This window comes from Mixophyes fleayi, chromosome 3 (assembly GCF_038048845.1).
Source record: "Mixophyes fleayi isolate aMixFle1 chromosome 3, aMixFle1.hap1, whole genome shotgun sequence".
Classification (NCBI taxonomy): domain Eukaryota; kingdom Metazoa; phylum Chordata; class Amphibia; order Anura; family Limnodynastidae; genus Mixophyes; species Mixophyes fleayi.
Window position 1 is genome coordinate 289,615,125 of NC_134404.1, and position 18,494 is coordinate 289,633,618.

General features: G+C 37.5%; 1 protein-coding gene across 4 annotated transcripts in view; it reads left to right on the top strand.

Moving 5' to 3' along the window:
- Positions 1–18,247, top strand: part of ATL2 (atlastin GTPase 2) — a 63,993-nt gene extending 45,746 nt beyond the window's left edge. The window contains exons 5-15 of one of the 4 annotated variants that reach the window (XM_075203768.1): positions 450–500; positions 4,948–5,004; positions 6,343–6,435; positions 6,660–6,798; positions 6,993–7,120; positions 9,027–9,083; positions 9,172–9,243; positions 9,653–10,084; positions 15,316–15,330; positions 16,456–16,566; positions 17,015–17,104. In XM_075203768.1, the coding sequence (XP_075059869.1) occupies positions 450–500; positions 4,948–5,004; positions 6,343–6,435; positions 6,660–6,798; positions 6,993–7,120; positions 9,027–9,083; positions 9,172–9,243; positions 9,653–10,084; positions 15,316–15,330; positions 16,456–16,563 (1,152 nt within the window). In that variant the 3' untranslated portion in view covers positions 16,564–16,566; positions 17,015–17,104. The other 3 variants (XM_075203767.1, XM_075203766.1, XM_075203769.1) reach the window with 3 other exon arrangements.
- Positions 18,248–18,494: the final 247 nt, after the last annotated feature.

Below are 18,494 nucleotides of genomic sequence, written 5' to 3' on the forward strand. Positions count from 1 at the left end.
TATCTTATGTTTCCAAGCAGCTGAAACATTTGCATATTTGGTCATCCAGTTTTGTAGTTTTGCCCAAATTGTACAATGTGTGGTGCCACAAACATTTGTTCTATACGATCATAATCCATTCGGGCAAAATGCAAAATAATTGTCCAATGACTCCTGTTGCATGAATGAAGTCAACAGCCCCCCTGTTGGATCTGTACAATTGGCCTTTTTCTGTGGCCATCTTACCAAACAACCAGATCTGTGAGCATGCAATGTGTGTGGCTCTATTAATGTTTTACATCCCATATAACTAATATAGACGTCTGGGTTTTTTTATGATTTCTATTTTTAATTTTTTTATGTCAAACGATAAGTTTTGCAGGCTGTCCTTTTGTTATTCATTATGTTGTATTAAGGGAAGTGTTATTAATCACTCTAATCTATACGTATTGTTTTTTTGTTACCTCCAGGTTTATAATTTATCACAGAACATTCAAGAAGATGATCTGCAGCATTTACAGGTACATGTGCTCATCTCATCTCTGCATGTTTGTTCTAAATCCTCTGATGAACTCTAGTATGTTCAGTGCAGGATTCTTGTCTATTTACTAAAGTTGATTTGTACCATGGCTGAGCCCTCTAATTTTCCATCCTAAGAAATCATGGAATAGTTATTGTCTGTCTGATTCTGTAATTTCTTCTGTATACATTTCCTGTCCTCCATATTTCTGCACCCCTCTACAGGGTATCCCTAGGTCATTTGTCATCAAACACCCATGTCCTTATGACACTTCATCTTAATCTTGTCCACACACTATAGTCTTGTATCTGATAATCAGTAGGGATCAGGCCTAGAGTAAGGCTGTATATGCACTACAGAAAATTTCTCTCAATGCGATATTAACGATTTAACCAACGACTGATATTTTTTAATTTATTTATTTTAAAAAATGCCCGATCAGCATGCCGTATACACTAAACACATTTTACAAGATTGACCTTCAGATCTGTGCTCTCTATCTGTCATTGGCTGAAAAGATCCTGACTATACACAATGCTGGTCTGGAGTACATATATACTGCAGAATTGGAACGGCATTGTTCCATCATTGAACAAGATTTTTAGTCCGGTATAAAAATAAAATCAAGCAATATGATGTGCTTTGGTATGATCGTTCACCGTTGGAGCGTACACACAGTTGGAGCGATATTGGCCCAAACGGTCGTTTATCGTGTGATTGGTCCAATAATCGTCTGAAAAACCTGTAGTGTGTATCCAGCCTAAGTTGTTAGTAGAGAACAGCAGGAGTAATTAACTGTCTGCTGGCAGAGGTCTGAGGCAAGGAGAAAAGTTAGTGAGTTTTCCTAAGTTTATAAATATATTTTATATTCTTACAATTCAGTGCAACATTAAATGTTTATGTGTAGGTTGTTTTGTTTGACGTTTTGTTTTACTTTTACCTGTGTTACATCTTTTAATCCATGGTGAAATCCGATGACAATGAAAGATCAATATTACTTTTTACATTTTTCATTCTTGGCACGATACTTAACAGTGGGCGTATGCAAGAATCCTTATAAGGAAATGTCTAGTACTTTTTACTTTACATTAGTTTACCGAGCATATGTAGTGCTTAATCCATTTGCTGCATGGGGTCTATGCCAAAATTGTACACTGGTGCACCACCATTTTTTTGTGTTTTTGCTTTGTCCATTTTGCTGCGGAAAACTTTTTTTCCCACTTACACCTCCAGGAGAGAGGCCTGTCCACCTCAGGTGACAGCAGAAACTGGAAAGGGTTAAATACCCCTACCTCCTCCGCATTTCAACGTTTGTATCCTGTCAGGTGGACGGAGGTGGGAAGAGTGTAAAACTGGTTAAAAAAGAAACACATTATTTTATGAGAAGTTCCAAGATGAAATTCTCTGTAGTTATATCGGGTATCCCTTTTTCTCCTCCCTTCTCCCTTGTGCCAGAGGTCGAGCAGTGGGTTACACCTGGGAAGGAATACAGGAGACAAGTGCTCTGGTTTACAGGGTGTCTCACAGGAGTGAACGGCTTCCAAGCTATTGTCTTGCAAGATTGTAAGTTCTACCAGTTCGCTATCGGGTTTTTGTACAGGTCAGGACCTCACGTGAGACATGGGAGTTCTGGCTGAGTGTAATGAACTTAACAAGGAACACTGGTTGATGTTTCAGTTGTATGGAGTTAACATTTGAGGTTTGATTGGAATCGGGTATGAGTACTTGTCGATATGATTTTTGGAGTTTAATTTGGGTCCTGCTTTTGATGGAATGGTGTCTGAATTACTTTCCTGACTGGAATCTGTAGAGTATGTTGACGCTTCTATCTTGAAGAGCCAGGACACATCAAGAAGGAAACTTCCAGAAGATTCCATGGGGAAAATTGTGGTATATATGGAGGGAAAAGATTACTGATCTATAAAATGCCATAGCTGTATTGAGGAAATTCTTAATAATGAAGAATGAATCATCTTAGCTGGGAATTGACATACAAGCCCTTCAAGATGGAGACCGTGAATTTGTCAGTGAATCTACAGATGAAGTACTTCTTTAATACACTAGACCTCTTACATGTACCTATTCCTCCCTATTATCAGAAATAGAGGGTCCTGCTTGGTCTTCTAGCTAACACGTCTTCAGTTTTCATTGCTTCCATTTGGCCCTGCTGATGCTATGTGAATGTTTGTAAAAAAATAACTGCAGAAATAGCAGCCCATCTTAAGAGCTTAATGATCTGGACGACTTCCTGGTTGTCACAGATTCATTGGAAATCACTAAAAATCTTCAATTTAGACAGTTTTGAAGCAGAACACTTTGCACTAATTGACTGGCATGGATGGAGAGCTCATTTATGATGTCCCAATGGACCTAAACAGGAGAGCAGAAGAGCCACTTTCACAATACATATATTGTTAGCGGCCTGGTAGGACCTAAAACATAAAAATGATTCTCCGATGTTCACACCTTCAGACAACCTAGTAACAGTAGCTCATCAGAACAAGCAAAAAGTCCTCTGGATGAATCTGAGTCCTTGTAGGCACTTCAACTGAAATGGGTGACAAATACAATTGCATATTTCCTAAACCATCAAAATTAAGCCACTGATAATGGTGTCTGGAACAATAAATAATAAAGAACTCCAGACAAGTGCGTAGTGCCAGCTGTCCAATGGATAAGCTAGGATTCTGAATATAACTATCAGTGATTAGAAACAAAGTTGTAAAGTGTTGCTACTTAGTAATGGTTAGCAGCTTAGATTCAGTAAATTGTGCAATGGAATTATCATTGGTACTCCTGCAAATTGAAAACCTCATATTGCAAAGAGCCATTTAATTTTACGTAAGGTGTTCAATTACCTTTCCCGCAGGACAGTCTGTAGCAGTCATTGCTACAATGTAGCATCCCAGAATGTAGCATTCCAGCAAGTTCTACTTGACTTTCTCTGACTTGTATGTATCAAAAGGAAGCAGTCCACCTTCACACAGGATAGTCCACAGTCTCCAGCTTTATATAGGTGATGCACCATCTCAGCAGGTTCCGTTAGCTGGCTGTAGGCTATACACAGTCTGGCTTAGACCAAAGTTGAGTGGATTGCTTGCATGAGACTGATTTGTAAATAAAAATCAGGAGAACGTATCCACATAAACACACCTGTTTCTTTTCAATGTCTCTGAGGAAATCACCAGGGAGTGAAGAATATAAATAGAGGTATTTGCAGTGTTGCTCCAAATTATAGACTATTCATCTGCACCTAAGGCAGTGCCCAAGTCAGTTTCCTGTCCATGCTACATAATGAAAAGTTTATAAAGAGTGAAGATATTTCCTCTCCTTGAAGGATCAGATGCAATTCACAAGTTGTTATAGTGCAGTAGTAATTAAGACCTCAGAACTTGGAAGTTTTCTTTCCTTAGGAATTACTATGGAAAACGCACTTAATCCTGAACACATAACACCTCTTATTCAACAACCAGCAATAAAGAACCTTTTCCTATATTGATGGTGAAATCGGCAATCTTTCTACTACATTTGTTTGTCTGATTATTGTATCTTCTAACTAATAAAATATTTGTTAACCTGCAGTACCATTGTCTGGGATGTCATGGAGTCTGCCAGAAAGGACGTGGTCTTGCGAGACCCAGATCATCATTTAATGTAGAAAACACCTATAATGATGTCATGTTTCCTGCTTGTCATTAGAGTGCTTTTATAATGCATAGTGATATTACTTTAAGGAGACACCCTTTAGTATAGGACCAGCATTGTTATAAATCAAACGTCAACAGCAATGAGGGGTTAAGCCTGTTGTTCCATGGTCTAATACTGCACATTTCTAACCTGAACTGAACGGTATTCTGAAGAGCCCCAAGGTGACCTCTAGCAGTGAATATGGACTGCACCATTCTTGTCACACAGGGTGAGCTTAGAGCTATAACTTTATACATTGCACATGCTTGTGATGGGACCTGCCACCAGAGAAGTTTAGCAGCCTTCAAACGTTGAATGTCATAACAATTTCAGTATGAATCCTCCAAAGGGAAAAATTATTGTTCATAGCAACCAATGCGATTCTGACTTTAGTGTAGTTTAGAAAAAGAAACAAACATCTGGTTGCTAGACAATCATTTTCCTTGGTGCCGGTTTTCAGGAATGTCCCCAAATATATAATAAATCTTTCTCATTTTATGGCCTTTGCATGCATCTTTATCTTTGTTAGATAACAAGTGATGCGATACATTAAATTGTTCTAACCTTTAGTTACACTAGAAAAATACATTGTCGACTGTGTCCAATTGATGTATCATACTGTTTCCACATCAAATTGTGCTCTAAATACTTAATGAGAGGGAAATGCTGATGTTATTGATACATGAATTTCCCTAAGGGAAATGTTATACATTTGGATTCTCTAAATTATTGACATATTTCCTATCTTTCTGTTTTTCCAGCTTTTTACAGAGTATGGCCGTCTTGCAATGGAAGAAATCTACAAAAAACCCTTTCAGGTGAATTCTAGTGTAACACAGCAATAACACTTGGTATACGTATCCCCTACACACACTTTGGAATGAAACCATGCTTACGCCTCTAAGGCATGAAGCACAGAGCTAACTACATGGAAGTAATACACTTATTCCTAACATAAATGAAAAAAAAACCACCCACAACTTATAGTGAGCGCTGTCCAAAACTAGCATTAAGAGATGCTTATGGTAAATAACAGTTCTGTTTACTGTTTGATTCTGTGATCCTTTCATACGACTTATCTCCCTGGCTTGGTATGTCCAGCACTGTACGCCTCTCCCCTATTGAGGAGGGCTATCTCAAACAGGCTGATTGGAAGTCAATGTCTCTCCCACATAAACTTCTCATTCAAAAGACTGGGGCAATAACTACACTGTGGATGCAGGGAGGAATAAGTGCAGCGCTGGACAGGGGCCGTCTTTGAGGGTGAACGGCTGAATTAGAGGCTCTCAGTATAGAACTGTGCATTTTATCATGTCTTAAAGGGTTTCTCCACAAAGCCATACAAATGAACTATACACTTCCTGTGGGAGGCATATATTACAATAGTACTTATATTAGTATTACTTAGTATTCATATTTGTATCCCCAATGTGGGGATGAGTTTTGGCAGGTATCATTTGGTGCTTCAACTGTTGGGTGGCGGGACCTCTTTCTCTCTTCGTGGTTACAACAGCAAGGAGACTGTAGTCTCGTTTAGTGGACACACTGTGTTGTAAATTAATGAATCTTTTATTAACCTTTTATTTTATTTAGCGATACATTACGTGTGTGTATATAGCACCAATTTCAGTGCATTTTATTGCTTTTAACAGTACTATATAGGGAATATCGTGCCAAACAAAACCATGTCAAGATTTTGGAACTTAACAGGGGGTCATATTTTTCCTTTGTGAAATCTGTTGTGTCCCTCCCTTGGATGCACATAGAGATACAGCTGATATGCATGAGTTATTCAAGAAAGGGGACATGTATCATTTTGGAAGGTGAATTGCCTGTGCGTGCTAATATAGTTTCAGTAGGTAAGTCCTGTGCTTGCAGCAAAATACTTGGTGATGTGTACAGTGTGTAATTAACGCAAAGCGTAACCATGATCATTTAATAACAATGTTGGGTTCTAATCACTGCTTATGTGTTAGGTGTCAGAGGCAGCTGGGAATATTAAATCTTGCTTTGATGGAAGAGTGTCCAGAGTAAAACTTGTTTGTTTTTCTTCAACTAGCTAAGAATGCATTTTCATAAATTGTAGGAATATCAGCTTTGTAAGTGTGTATTCTTATTTTACAGATTTATAATGGTATTGTGTATTTTTATTACAGACCCTTATGTTTTTAATCAGAGATTGGAGCTATCCTTATGAACACCCATATGGTTTAGAAGGTGGACACCTGTTTTTGGAAAAACGATTGCAGGTAACAAGAAATTGTGTAGCAGTGGTTGTTTTTTGTTGTTGGCCCAAATGAACAGTTTAATGTTAAGTGTGTGTTTTCTTTTTGTTTGTGTAAGATATTCCTAAGTTTGAGGCATTGCTCCAGAGTATTGATAATGAGACTTCCTGTTAAGTAAATTTCTAGTATTCACATCTAGAGTTTAATGTCCCTTAGAACATTGCAGATCATTCCCCTTTGTCCGGCAGGTAAAACAGAACCAACACGAAGAGTTGCAAAATGTCAGAAAGCATATACACTCTTGTTTTACCAATATCGGCTGTTTCCTCCTGCCACATCCTGGCCTTAAAGTTGCAACCAATCCATATTTTGATGGCAAATTAATAGGTAAGTTTCTAATGCCTCATTATTATTTAGCTTTTTATGAAAAAACACCTAAGCATAAATGGTTTCTTCGATCTGGTGGTAATCCTCAGGATTGCTGGCTGCATTTGCAACTAAAAAGTATTTACAGTATCCTCCAATATTGTCAACTGATATGCATTGTGTTTTGATTCTGAAATCCTGTTTCTCCACATCAGACATAGATGACGAGTTTAAGAAGGAACTTCAAAAGCTGGTTCCTTTGTTACTTGCTCCAGAGAAGTTGGTAGTAAAGGAAATTGGTGGTTCCAAGGTGACTTGTCGTGATCTCCTGGAGTATTTCAAGGTATGTTGCCCCCATGGGTGTCATGCTGCAGAATATCTGGCATGTTTACACCAGGAGGCTGGGCGGCCACTACAGACCTTGCCCACTGCCATGTACATGCATGCCGTTAATGAGAAGCACACACTTACAGTAATTACATTGCACAAGGATAACTGTAATGAGTATAGAAAGAAAAAAAATATGAAATTGTACTTGCTGTGGATGCACTCACTGTACATGGACTTCCCATAGCTGTAATAGTACTGCGCTGCTTTCTCTTAACATGCAAGCTGGAGTGAATAGTAAGTTGACAGAGGAGGAGCATTGACCGCTGCCTGAAGAGAAGTGTGGGGTGGGACTCTTACAGCTACTGGTGAATAGCACTTTCACAGTACGTCCAATTTATTTGTTCATATTCCCTCCTTTCGCTTCACCATAGATATGACTTAACTTCTGGATGTTTAGAGAGCTATATTTTAAAAATAGCATGTTTTGAGTTATGAACTTAATAGTTCTAGTTGTCAGGTAACTATGATCACAAGTTCTCCGCTATAAATGTGTAGGGATCTGAGATTGCAGTGATTAGCGGTAGTGGTGCTGCTGTTATAATGAGGAGGTGCATCTGGTTTTTGTGTAAGGGTAGAGCTGCAGTGGTAGGAGGTGGCCTTTCTGAAGCGGTGGAGAGTGTTGCAGGGTAGTTCTGACCAGCAATCCGTTTTTGGGCTTTTCAGTTTTAACAGAAAATGACAGGAAAGTGGGCGTTTTTCTGTTAAAAATGGAAAAGAAAACAGAATCTGTGCTTATATAGCAAAAAAATACACTAAAGAAGTGAGCGTAAAGGCCAACTTGGAAAATAAGGGGGAAAAGCTTAATGGGGAGGGTGCAAAGGAAAATACAAGCCCTCGAAACTGAAAAATAGGAAAATCCTTTTTATCTTATTGATATTGGGCCTAATGAATACTTGTAAGGGTCTCATAGCCCCAAACTGCTCAGACTGACAGTGACCTCACAAAGCCTATAGAGGCCTAGATAGCAGTTTCCCTAGATTCAATTTTAAAAGAAAAGCAAAGCACATATTTAAGCCCCTTCAGGAGCAGAGATACAGGAAGGGCAGGTTCAAGAAGTGGAGCAAAACAAGCTGCCTTATAATAGTTATAAAGCAATAGATTATATGTATATATGTGACGCCCCTAAATCACCAGGTCCCAACAAACCGTACAGAAGATTACACTGATCTGTTGGTCTCCTCCCTGCTGAAATATGCACAAAAAGTAACCTTTCAGAAAGAACCCCTAAGTAGTAGTATAATAGCAGGTTTTTATCTTCCCAATATAATCATCCTGGCAGTTCTTCCAATCAGCATCATGCATGCACTGCACTAATCGCTTCATTCATAGTTATCTGTGGTGTCAAACCTAAGGACTAACCATTACACACAGAAGGAGGGGCCGGTATAACTGGACCAGTAGGTTTCACAGATGTGGGACCCCTGATATGTTGGGTGGAGCAAAACTGAGTTTTATAAATCTAAAAAAAAATTGGTTGTGTACTGATTTGATTTAATTGCAGAAGCTGAAAGAACTAGAGCTTAGGGAGTACTGTCATTCTTAACAGAGCTACTCCGTTTCGGTTAGTATGGCTCTTATGAAATATATGCAAAGAGAGCCGGGGCAACATGAACAGATTGATAACCCGGTGTCTATTGTGAGTAATGTGCATCACCTGGACCCATCCTTCGCATAAGGCAAGATAACTCCTGGTGTATTGTTACACTTCTGTGGATATCAAAGGCCTAAAACAGTTTACATTTGGGTGCAATGTGTTCCTTGTAAGTTGCATTTTGTTCTGAACTCCGTTTTAGTTTGGTTTATGTTTATTTCCTACACCTTGTGATTCCTCATGCTGATTCATTTTACATCTGTGCTAGGCGTACATCAAAATCTATCAAGGAGAAGAGCTTCCGCATCCCAAATCTATGCTTCAGGTATGTCTGAACATTTGCATATCTCTTATCAAAACAAATGGTGTTATTAGGAAATGGCTAATTTCTATATTTTTATTTTCTCCTAAAGGCAACAGCAGAAGCAAACAACCTGGCTGCTGTTGCTGGTGCTAAAGACACATACAGCAAATGCATGGAGCAGGTGAGTTACCTGTAAATGTATGTAATGTGTTCTGGGCTGCAATGGTTAATTGAATATATACTAAATATATGCACTACGGCAGTAGCTGTAAAGTTACACACATGCCTCTACACAAGTGGTATGCGTGGAATTCCAATTGAAATGTCATTGATCCTGTGCTTTCTGACAGCGTGCATTACTGCATACAGGAAATCACAAGACTACCACCCAACCTCTCTAGGCCTCTACCACAGTGGGAATGTATTCTACACATAACTGGTTGAACGTTTTGAATTCTGCCACAATAGGAAAGGCCTTAATTTTAAACCACGTTTTCATAGCAAGTTGTTATGAAAAGCTGGGCGCAAAAAGTTTTTAATTGCGCAAGTGTCAATATGTACATGATGTAATGAAGTTCTCTCCCTAACAGGTCTGTGGAGGAGATAAGCCATACATTGCACCAGCGGACCTTGAAAGGAAGCACTTGGATGTGAAAGAATTGTGTGTAAAGCAGTTCCGTTCAGTGAAGAAGATGGGAGGAGAGGAGTTCTGTCGCCGATACCAGGACAAGCTGGAGGAGGAGATAGATGAAACCTATTCACACTTCCTGAAACACAACGATGGCAAAAATATCTTTTATGCTGCTCGCACCCCTGCTACTTTGTTTGCAGTCATGTTTGCAATGTACATTATCTCAGGGCTGACTGGTTTCATCGGCCTGAACTCTATAGCAAACATTTGTAACCTGGTCATGGGATTGGCATTACTGTCCTTCTGCATCTGGGCTTACGTGAAGTACTCAGGAGAGTTTCGGGAATTGGGAGTCGTAATAGATCAAGTTGCTGAGATAATATGGGAGCAGGTTGGTATCGCCAGTTGCGTTTCTGTGCACAGTTGTTCAATTACACCATGTTTAGGTGCTTTTTATTCTGTCAATAGGAAATCCGCCTAATTATTTTCTGAGGGGGGTTTTCTGTTAAGATTGTGTATTATTACTGTGAAGCAGACACACAAATATTCTTCCACAACTGAGAACTAGTTTTAAGGTTACAAATTTAACCAATTGTTTCCCCACTAACCTTTCCACTGTTCTGTCATATTTCCCGCAAACGTTAACGTTGGGATTCTGGAATACAGAAATAAACCTTTTTGTTATTTGCATTTGTCAATATTGAAATTGGTTGCAATGTGACAGGGCAAATATTTCTGCAAATGCACCAAGAGTTTAGGTCATATGCTTGGTTCTATATGGTTTTCATGTTGGAATCATTTAAACATGACCAAGGGGAGGTTGATAAGGAGAGAGGTAGGATATTACTTTTGTCTTCCATAAATGGAAGAATTTAATTGATCTTAAATTATAACTATTGAATTGCATTCCAAAAGATATTAATAACTTGGCAAGTATACAATTGTCATTGCAGATTACACTGTCCTCTATTTGCAACTAATAATCCATCTGTTAGTACTGACTTGAAGGCCAGAAACTGTAGTGTATAAAAATGCACAGTATCATCTAGTGTCCTATTAATTTATTTGAACTGATGCTGCTGTTTTACTAATCCCTGCATTCAATGTTCTGACGTTTGTTTCATGTATATGACAAATGGAAATTTGCCAGCAGTATTGGTTGAATATTTGATTGTTCTTTTAATGGATGTGCTGTTTTATGTTTACAATCTCTCAAGGACTGGAAATTAATAGGCAAGAGCAGGGTTTTCCACTTTAGTTAACTGATCATACATTTGGGAACATGATTTAAAAGCTGGTACAAAGGATAAAGGTAGTGTCACCTATAGCAACTAATCATTTTCCAACTGTCCTGTTTTCTATTAAAATTTAGGAAATTAAAACAAATGTCTGCTTACTTTCAGTTTCCTTTGCTCTGGTTTTTATAACTGTTCCCTATTGTGTTTATGACTATAAGGATCAGGAAAATGAAAGCTAACCAGAATCTCTGTAGATAAAGTATTGGGAATAGTCCGGTTTTATTCAGAATAAACTACAAGCGATCTTGTTCTAGTGAAGAACTGCCTAAAACTCCTAATAGGCTGAATGCAGAATGAAGCTATATATCTGCCCATATTATTTGCAGCTCTTGTTGAAAAATTCTTCCACACTAACGATCTGGCTACCTAGTGCTCTATGCAATTAGTGTTCCTTATAAATTAATGTCATTCCTTTTCTTTTTCCTTTACCACTAGGTGGTGCTCCACAGAATCAATTGGTATCCACAGCATATACAAAGAAGAAAGGATTCTGATTGGGGCATTCTATATCCAGACCAGATACTGATCAAATCAACTTTTATTCAATTCACTAAAATATTTTCATTACATGTTCTGACCTCTCAAGCTACTTTCACAATATAGTTTCATCTATATATTTTTTTATATTTTGTTACTAAAGTGTAAAAGGGCTTTGTGCTGTATAATAAAACAATTCAAACTGAAATATGGTTCCTTGTTATTTAGTATCTATACCCAACTATCACCATTATTAATTATATGATTCTCATATGTTGCAAAAAAACACTTGATAAAGCATAAAAGCGAAACACGTGTCTGGTTACTCGCCCTGATGCATGTTTCTTTCATTAGTCAGTGCCCATTTTCAACAATGCCACCTTAATAGATTAGGTTTAGAGCACACTATATATGTTATAAGTAGATTTTTTTTTTTTTTAAATTGGTTAATGATAATGAATGAGAATTGTGGTCCTATGAGGGAATGGTGTATTTGAGGAATATAAACAGACTTTGTGGATAAATAAAATGTGTTGATATGGCCACATTTAGTGTATCCTAGAAGAGGCAAATAGGAGATGTCATGGATTAAAGAATGAATTAAACTAGAAGGCAGTAACTTATACCTATTTTTCAATTTATTAAGCAGATATAACTTACTGAGGGTAATAACATGCTGTACTAGAACTGATACAAGAAATGATTGATTGTAATCATCTAACACTAATAGTTGACTCAGTATCCTAGAGGTTATTTATCTCAGGCTATTACTCCATTGATGAATAACTACTGTAAAACCTATCTGCTAGCTCTGAAACAGTACAACTGAATAATATGAAAATGGTGATTTGAGTTGAGGTCTAAGTGAATACAGTTATGTAACATCTGAGAGTCATTTAATTAAAAAAATCGGGATAGTTGGGTGTAGATAAAGAACAATGCACTAGAGTTTGATTTTATTATACAACATAAAGCACTGTCACACTTTGCTTTCACAATATAGTATAATCTTTTGTTTGTTTTGAGAGGTCAGAACATGAAATGAGACTATTCAATACAAGGTGATTTTATCAGTATCTGGTTTGACCATAAAATTATTTTCTTTTTTGTGTAGGCTATCTATAATATAAAATTCTAGCGGCGTGTCTTAGTCTGTGTGGGGGAAAAAAAAAGCTGCAGCGCCACCTGCTGGATGGAGTTATACACTGCCCTACTAAATTCTTAGCATTATCTAATATCTATAATATAAAAGCCTAGCGGCGTGTGTTAGTTTTTTCCACACACACAAACACACTATTTTCTCAGAAAGGGCTCATCCAATTGACCTGAAATTTGGTATACTGACATTATTTGACAAAAAAATTAGGATAGTGAAGTCAGCTAACTTCCATCATCCCCCCCTTCCCCCCGTGGGAGGGGTAGTAAAGGCTAAATTTACGAGTTATGGGGTCAAACTCATTTTTGTGAGGTAATTTTACCTCATAACCACACACATTAAAAAGGGCGCTTGCGTCGGGAAGTAACGCTCTTCCCCTGAGGAGGCCTGGGCTAGGCCCAAATGCATGACAAGAACCTTTATAAGACCTTAAGTAGCTTGATTTGACTAGAATGCATGAGTATCATGCACGGGTTAACTTGTACTATATACTATCCTTTATAATCGGGGACGTATACATAACAAATTTAATTTTTGTATTGATCACCTTCACTACATACCAATGTCACATAATGTTTATATGTTTAGGAGTAAATCTGGCCCTGCTTGTCATCTGTAGCTAACTTTATGGAGCATATCCACACTTGTACTTCATGCATTCTATACATTTATAACAAATGACAACATCACTTTCCTGGAAGTTTAGATGATTTTCTGTATAGCACATATCTTTATAATGACTTGGCAAGGTTTCTTGGAAATATCATCATCCCCATCATCTATATATAGAAACATAGCTCAGGGCTCTATCCACTGGTGTGTGTTTTTCACTAATATTTTCGAGCTCACTTTAGGCTTCCTGGCTTGTTTACATTGGGTAAATGCAAACAATGGACCAAGTTGTCTTCGGAGCAACACTAATGCAGCACAAATAAAACACCATTGGGTATGGTAACACAATTGTTTCTGGTGCCAAACCAGTTTACATACATTTTAAATGTGTTAAAATACATTTAGAATAAGTACTATGTAGGAGCCCTCACACAGCAATACTGCTTTTAATAGGACATAAATATAATGTATTTATATCAATTCACTGACCCCTTAGTAGGTAAATACATACACCAGCTAATTACCTTTTTTTGTGACACCAATGGAATTTAAGATTCATTTGTTTAGGGTCTGAGTACCTTATTGTGTGCAGTCTTCATCTCCTGCTGGTCTGGGATGTCCTCCGCTTTGAAGTGAGTGGGGATAGAACAACCTGTAGCCGATCAGATCATCTGAATGGTCGCAGCAGCAGGAGATGATTGTGCCGATGTTGTGAGAGGCACTTGTATGGTTGAGGACACTGCTGCATGTGCCAGGGGCAAAGTCATGATGTATACAGGATAACAAACCACAGACTGAGACATTCATAGGGAAAGGAGAAGAGAACGCTACAGCACAGAGTATTATATTTATCTTTTAATATTGCAGCAGCTCCTAATAGGACATATATAGCAGCGCAGTAAAGTGCATCTTTTCTATATATGTGTCTTATGTTATATGCAGTGGTGCTGTTAAAGGATTGAGGTCTCCCTCCTTCTGATAGGTCACATCTCATAGGACAGTTCTTTTTGTTATGGTGTGAGCAGGTTTTTGAAAGTAGAAATGGATGAAATTCAGTTGAGACTAGATTTACAGTGTCTGGATATATTGGAAGTGACTTAATATCAGACATTAAATAGTCACCAAGACAAAACCTTAATTACATTCATAGCCATGGATCAAAATCATTGTTGGCCTACTATTTGTGTGCTATTCATCACTATTAAACTAGGTCTGCAACTTTCTGATCATTTGTTACAAGCAGAAGCATATGTATGTTGCTGTTTGTTAATGAGTAAAGTATGATTTAGAGATTTCCTATTCTTTCTATCGCAAAGTTTAAATTGAAAGTCGGGGGGGAAAAACTGAAAAGTGCATTTCACATTCATGTTTCTTAAAACTTTTAAAGTTTTTTGGTTTCATTGCCCTCTAAAGATGAACTGCCACACCATATTTTCTCTAAAAAAAGAAAAACAAATGAAAATACAAAAAAGTATTTATATACAATGCTTGTGCCATAAAAGCAGATTTTTCCTCCAGATGTTCACACTTATATGAATATGCCATCTCTTGTGGCACGGTGCACAATTTATGATCGAACAGCTCATGTAAGGAAGCTCTATAAAATGTATCCCCTTTATGGAACTACTAGCCAGGCATCCACAAAAGAAACCAGGCGCCAATTTACCGCATTGCTGTTTACTGTTGTCACTTTTCCTTTAGATGTATTGTAAATAGTTTTTTCTTAACCCACAGAGCTTGTTCACTTTTGGAGCGTTTTCTCGCATGACCTGCATTAGCTGGTACAGTTGAACTACAGATGCAGGCAGACACAGCTAACAATGATCTTACTGCCGTAGTATTTTCTTGCTCTCTTTCCAAAAGCCAATGAGAAAATGCTCCTAAAGTGCACCTCTGAATGAGGCCTTAATTCTAACTGCTGCTATGAGGAGGCCCATCATATTTCTTGTACTGTATATTTTACGTGTGATCCAGACATAATTGGTATTAACAGTTTTCGTCAAACCTGGGTTTCTGTTTCTTTTCCTTTTAACAATCTTTGCCTTACCTCTGTTTCTCTCTCTCTCTTGTGCTGCTCAGCGGAGTCCCAAGAAGGTGAGGGGTCATCATGCAAAACTTGAGGTGTAATTCAGGACTGAAATACATTTTCTTATAATCTAACTTTTGATTGGCCAATTGTATAACCCTGCTTATGCAGCATAAACATAGAGAACATCACAATAATTTTACCAGTATATCTATTTATATACTTTCACAGTGAAGAGGAGAGATTAAAAAAAATTGTATTTAATTGGAGTGCGTATAATAGAAAATAATCAGTCATAATGGTTTATTTTACTCTGGTAATAACACAGAAAATGTCCCATTATTTACCATGATAAATACTCCTGGTTCACATTTTTTCTTCTAAGTAATGCTGGCTTTTGTTTTATTCAACTTCGCTCAAAACTTCAAATTTAGCTTTCTTTGGAGTGAGGAGTTATCCTACAATATATAACATAGATTTACATTTATCTTTTTGTATAAATGTGAACAGGATTCATTGTAAAGAGAAACGAATTGCTTCATAGATATAGTGGATGCTGAGTCACCTTCAATGAAATATCAGTGTGATCCTATGTAACAGTGCCCCCCAGTGGGTCACATTATCATGGCTTGTCAGTACTAAGCAATAACTTTAAAGCAGATCAGGTTACACAGAGGGTAAGGGCTCATTCAGATCTTGGCTAATACAGTGTTCTAAATAGAATGTCTCATGAACAAATTGCTTGATATTGCACAGGCATTGGGAACATTGTATACTCAGAGGGGAAGCACTGGAAACCTCTAGCATTTGGTGCTAAATCTGAACAGCGAAGACATGCAGGCAGTTTGTTTTAATTGAGTTCTATATAGAAATTCTGAGTCTATTCTGATATAGCTGCCAATTTGCAATGTATACCTGGACATAAAAGCTTCTCTCCTCTTCTGTTGATTTTCCTAATATGCATGACTGTGGATCGCCCCAGATCAGATCAGATTAGATTTTGATCTACCAGGAATCTGATACGTACTGTGCAATTTGGTCAAAATTGGCAAACCAAATCTGCTTGTGCCCTGCTGGCATGGTGAAGCTAGGTTTTCAGGACTGAATTATGCCTCTTTTATATTTTCCATATCTTTCCCCCTCTCCCTTCTTTTAATTACCTTCTTTTCCTAATCAACCACTTCGTATTACAGGTGTTTTCCAAACTCTATGAAGTTTGTAAACGTCGGCTGCCTCGCCGGGCTTTTACGTCAACGCAGAGATACCGAAGGTCATCGAACAATAACAAGAAGAAAAACTAGACCGTACATTCACCTTTCCTCTGCTTCCCTCAAATATGGTTTCTGTTCTAGAGCAATTAGCATAAATATTGCAACAGACTTAACACTACAAGTTCTGGATCCTACAGGGCAGGTTTGGGAAACACATGCTTCCAGCTGTTCAACTATATAAATTCCCATCATGCATCATCAGCTGGCAATCAAAGGTTGCCCAAACCTGCAGTATGGCAATATATTCATATGTATTACTGATGCAAGTAACCTTTTAATAATTTATCATTTTTAAGCAACTAAATTCACATGGTGATAAGCGTTAGGACATTGTAGGAGCACAATTTATATCATAATTTTATTTTATTACAATTTTACATTTCATGTTGCATGTACTTCACATATTTATGATTTTTAGTTCTTTTTGTTCACTTTTTTTTTCTTCTTTTTTTTATTTCTTTTGCATATATCCACATACTAGGTTTTGAAGCCAATGAGTGATAACTTGATGGAGGATAACATAAGAAAAACTGTGACAAACTCAATCAAGGCAGGTCTTACAGAGCAAGTGGCTCAAGCGACCCGGCTAAAGACAGACTGACAGACAATCCATCTCTCCAACTGCATCCTTCCTTAACCTGCGCTTGTTTTGTATAATATGGACTGTCAAATAAACACAAAATAAACCAAAGTTTACAATTACTACTGTAGGCATAGTCTAAACTGGCTGTCACATCTTTTTTTGTCCCCAGTGGATAAGCTACAAGTGTTGTCAGGGCCGTCATGGAAGATGCTTAGCCCTCTAGTGACAACATCTGTTTGTGCATCAGTGGCCCTCTAAGCACATTTCGGATAAATTATTAGAACTTATTTTGCCATTATCAGAATCGGTTTCCCCCCACCCAATTTTAGGATAGAACATTTTTTGGGAAAATCAAATATTCTTTTAAAAGAATGAATGTAGTGTCAATTTGTAATTTTAATATTTATATTATGTTCTATCAAGAATAGCATCTATGATATACTATAGCTGTTGGGTTGTGAAGAAATGTATTGGTTGATTCACTGCCTTTTTCTTTGAATGTGTTCCTTTTTGTCAATGTATGTGTAGAAATGGCTGTTAGGAAGGATTTTTTTTTTTATTTAAATGAATACAAATATGCCTTTTCTTAATCCACAAACCTGCCATAACATAGGTGCATATCAGGGGAGGATGGGCAGTGGATATTTCTTTGTTTTGTTTTGGCCTTCATGTATATACTGTATGTTAATTTTATTGGGGAAGGGGAAGGGGTACCAGTCCATCCAGAAGCATAGACTACAGTTATAGAAGATCAGATCATCTGTACAGCATTAGTTATTTTCTATACAAGATCAGATAGGGCATGTATATGATCTATAAATAATATAAATACCAATTTTGTATCAAGTTTTTGTAGTCCATGCCAAATTCCGGTTCTGCGGTAGGCTAAGTGCAGTCCCTGCGCACAGGGACCGTTTGTGGCTCATGTAAGTGTGTGAATGCATCAACCAATCTGAAGTTTTGATATATTTGTGATATTTACCTGCCTTGAACACTGCTGTCTCAACCCAATGGGCGGAGAAAAAAAGAGCATATTTGTTGTGAATCTGTTTGTCCTGTTGAAAATTCAAAGCAGTTTCCTGTAATTTATTTTCAGTATAATTAAAATATGTTGTATATATGGCACATCAAGCAGTGTGTGATGGTTTTCTTTATTTGTGTGATAAACAATGTGCAGATGGGTTAGATTTAATAACAGGAAGTGTGATCTACACTGCAAAAAAAATAGCTTTTATATAATCATTCTTATAGAATAATTACATAGATGTGTGTACAACAATATAATGGGTAATCTGAGACTATGCTTAAAAAGTCAGTTATATCCTGATGCATGGGGGGGGGGGGCAATTTTAGACTGCAGTCAATGTGAAATTGCATA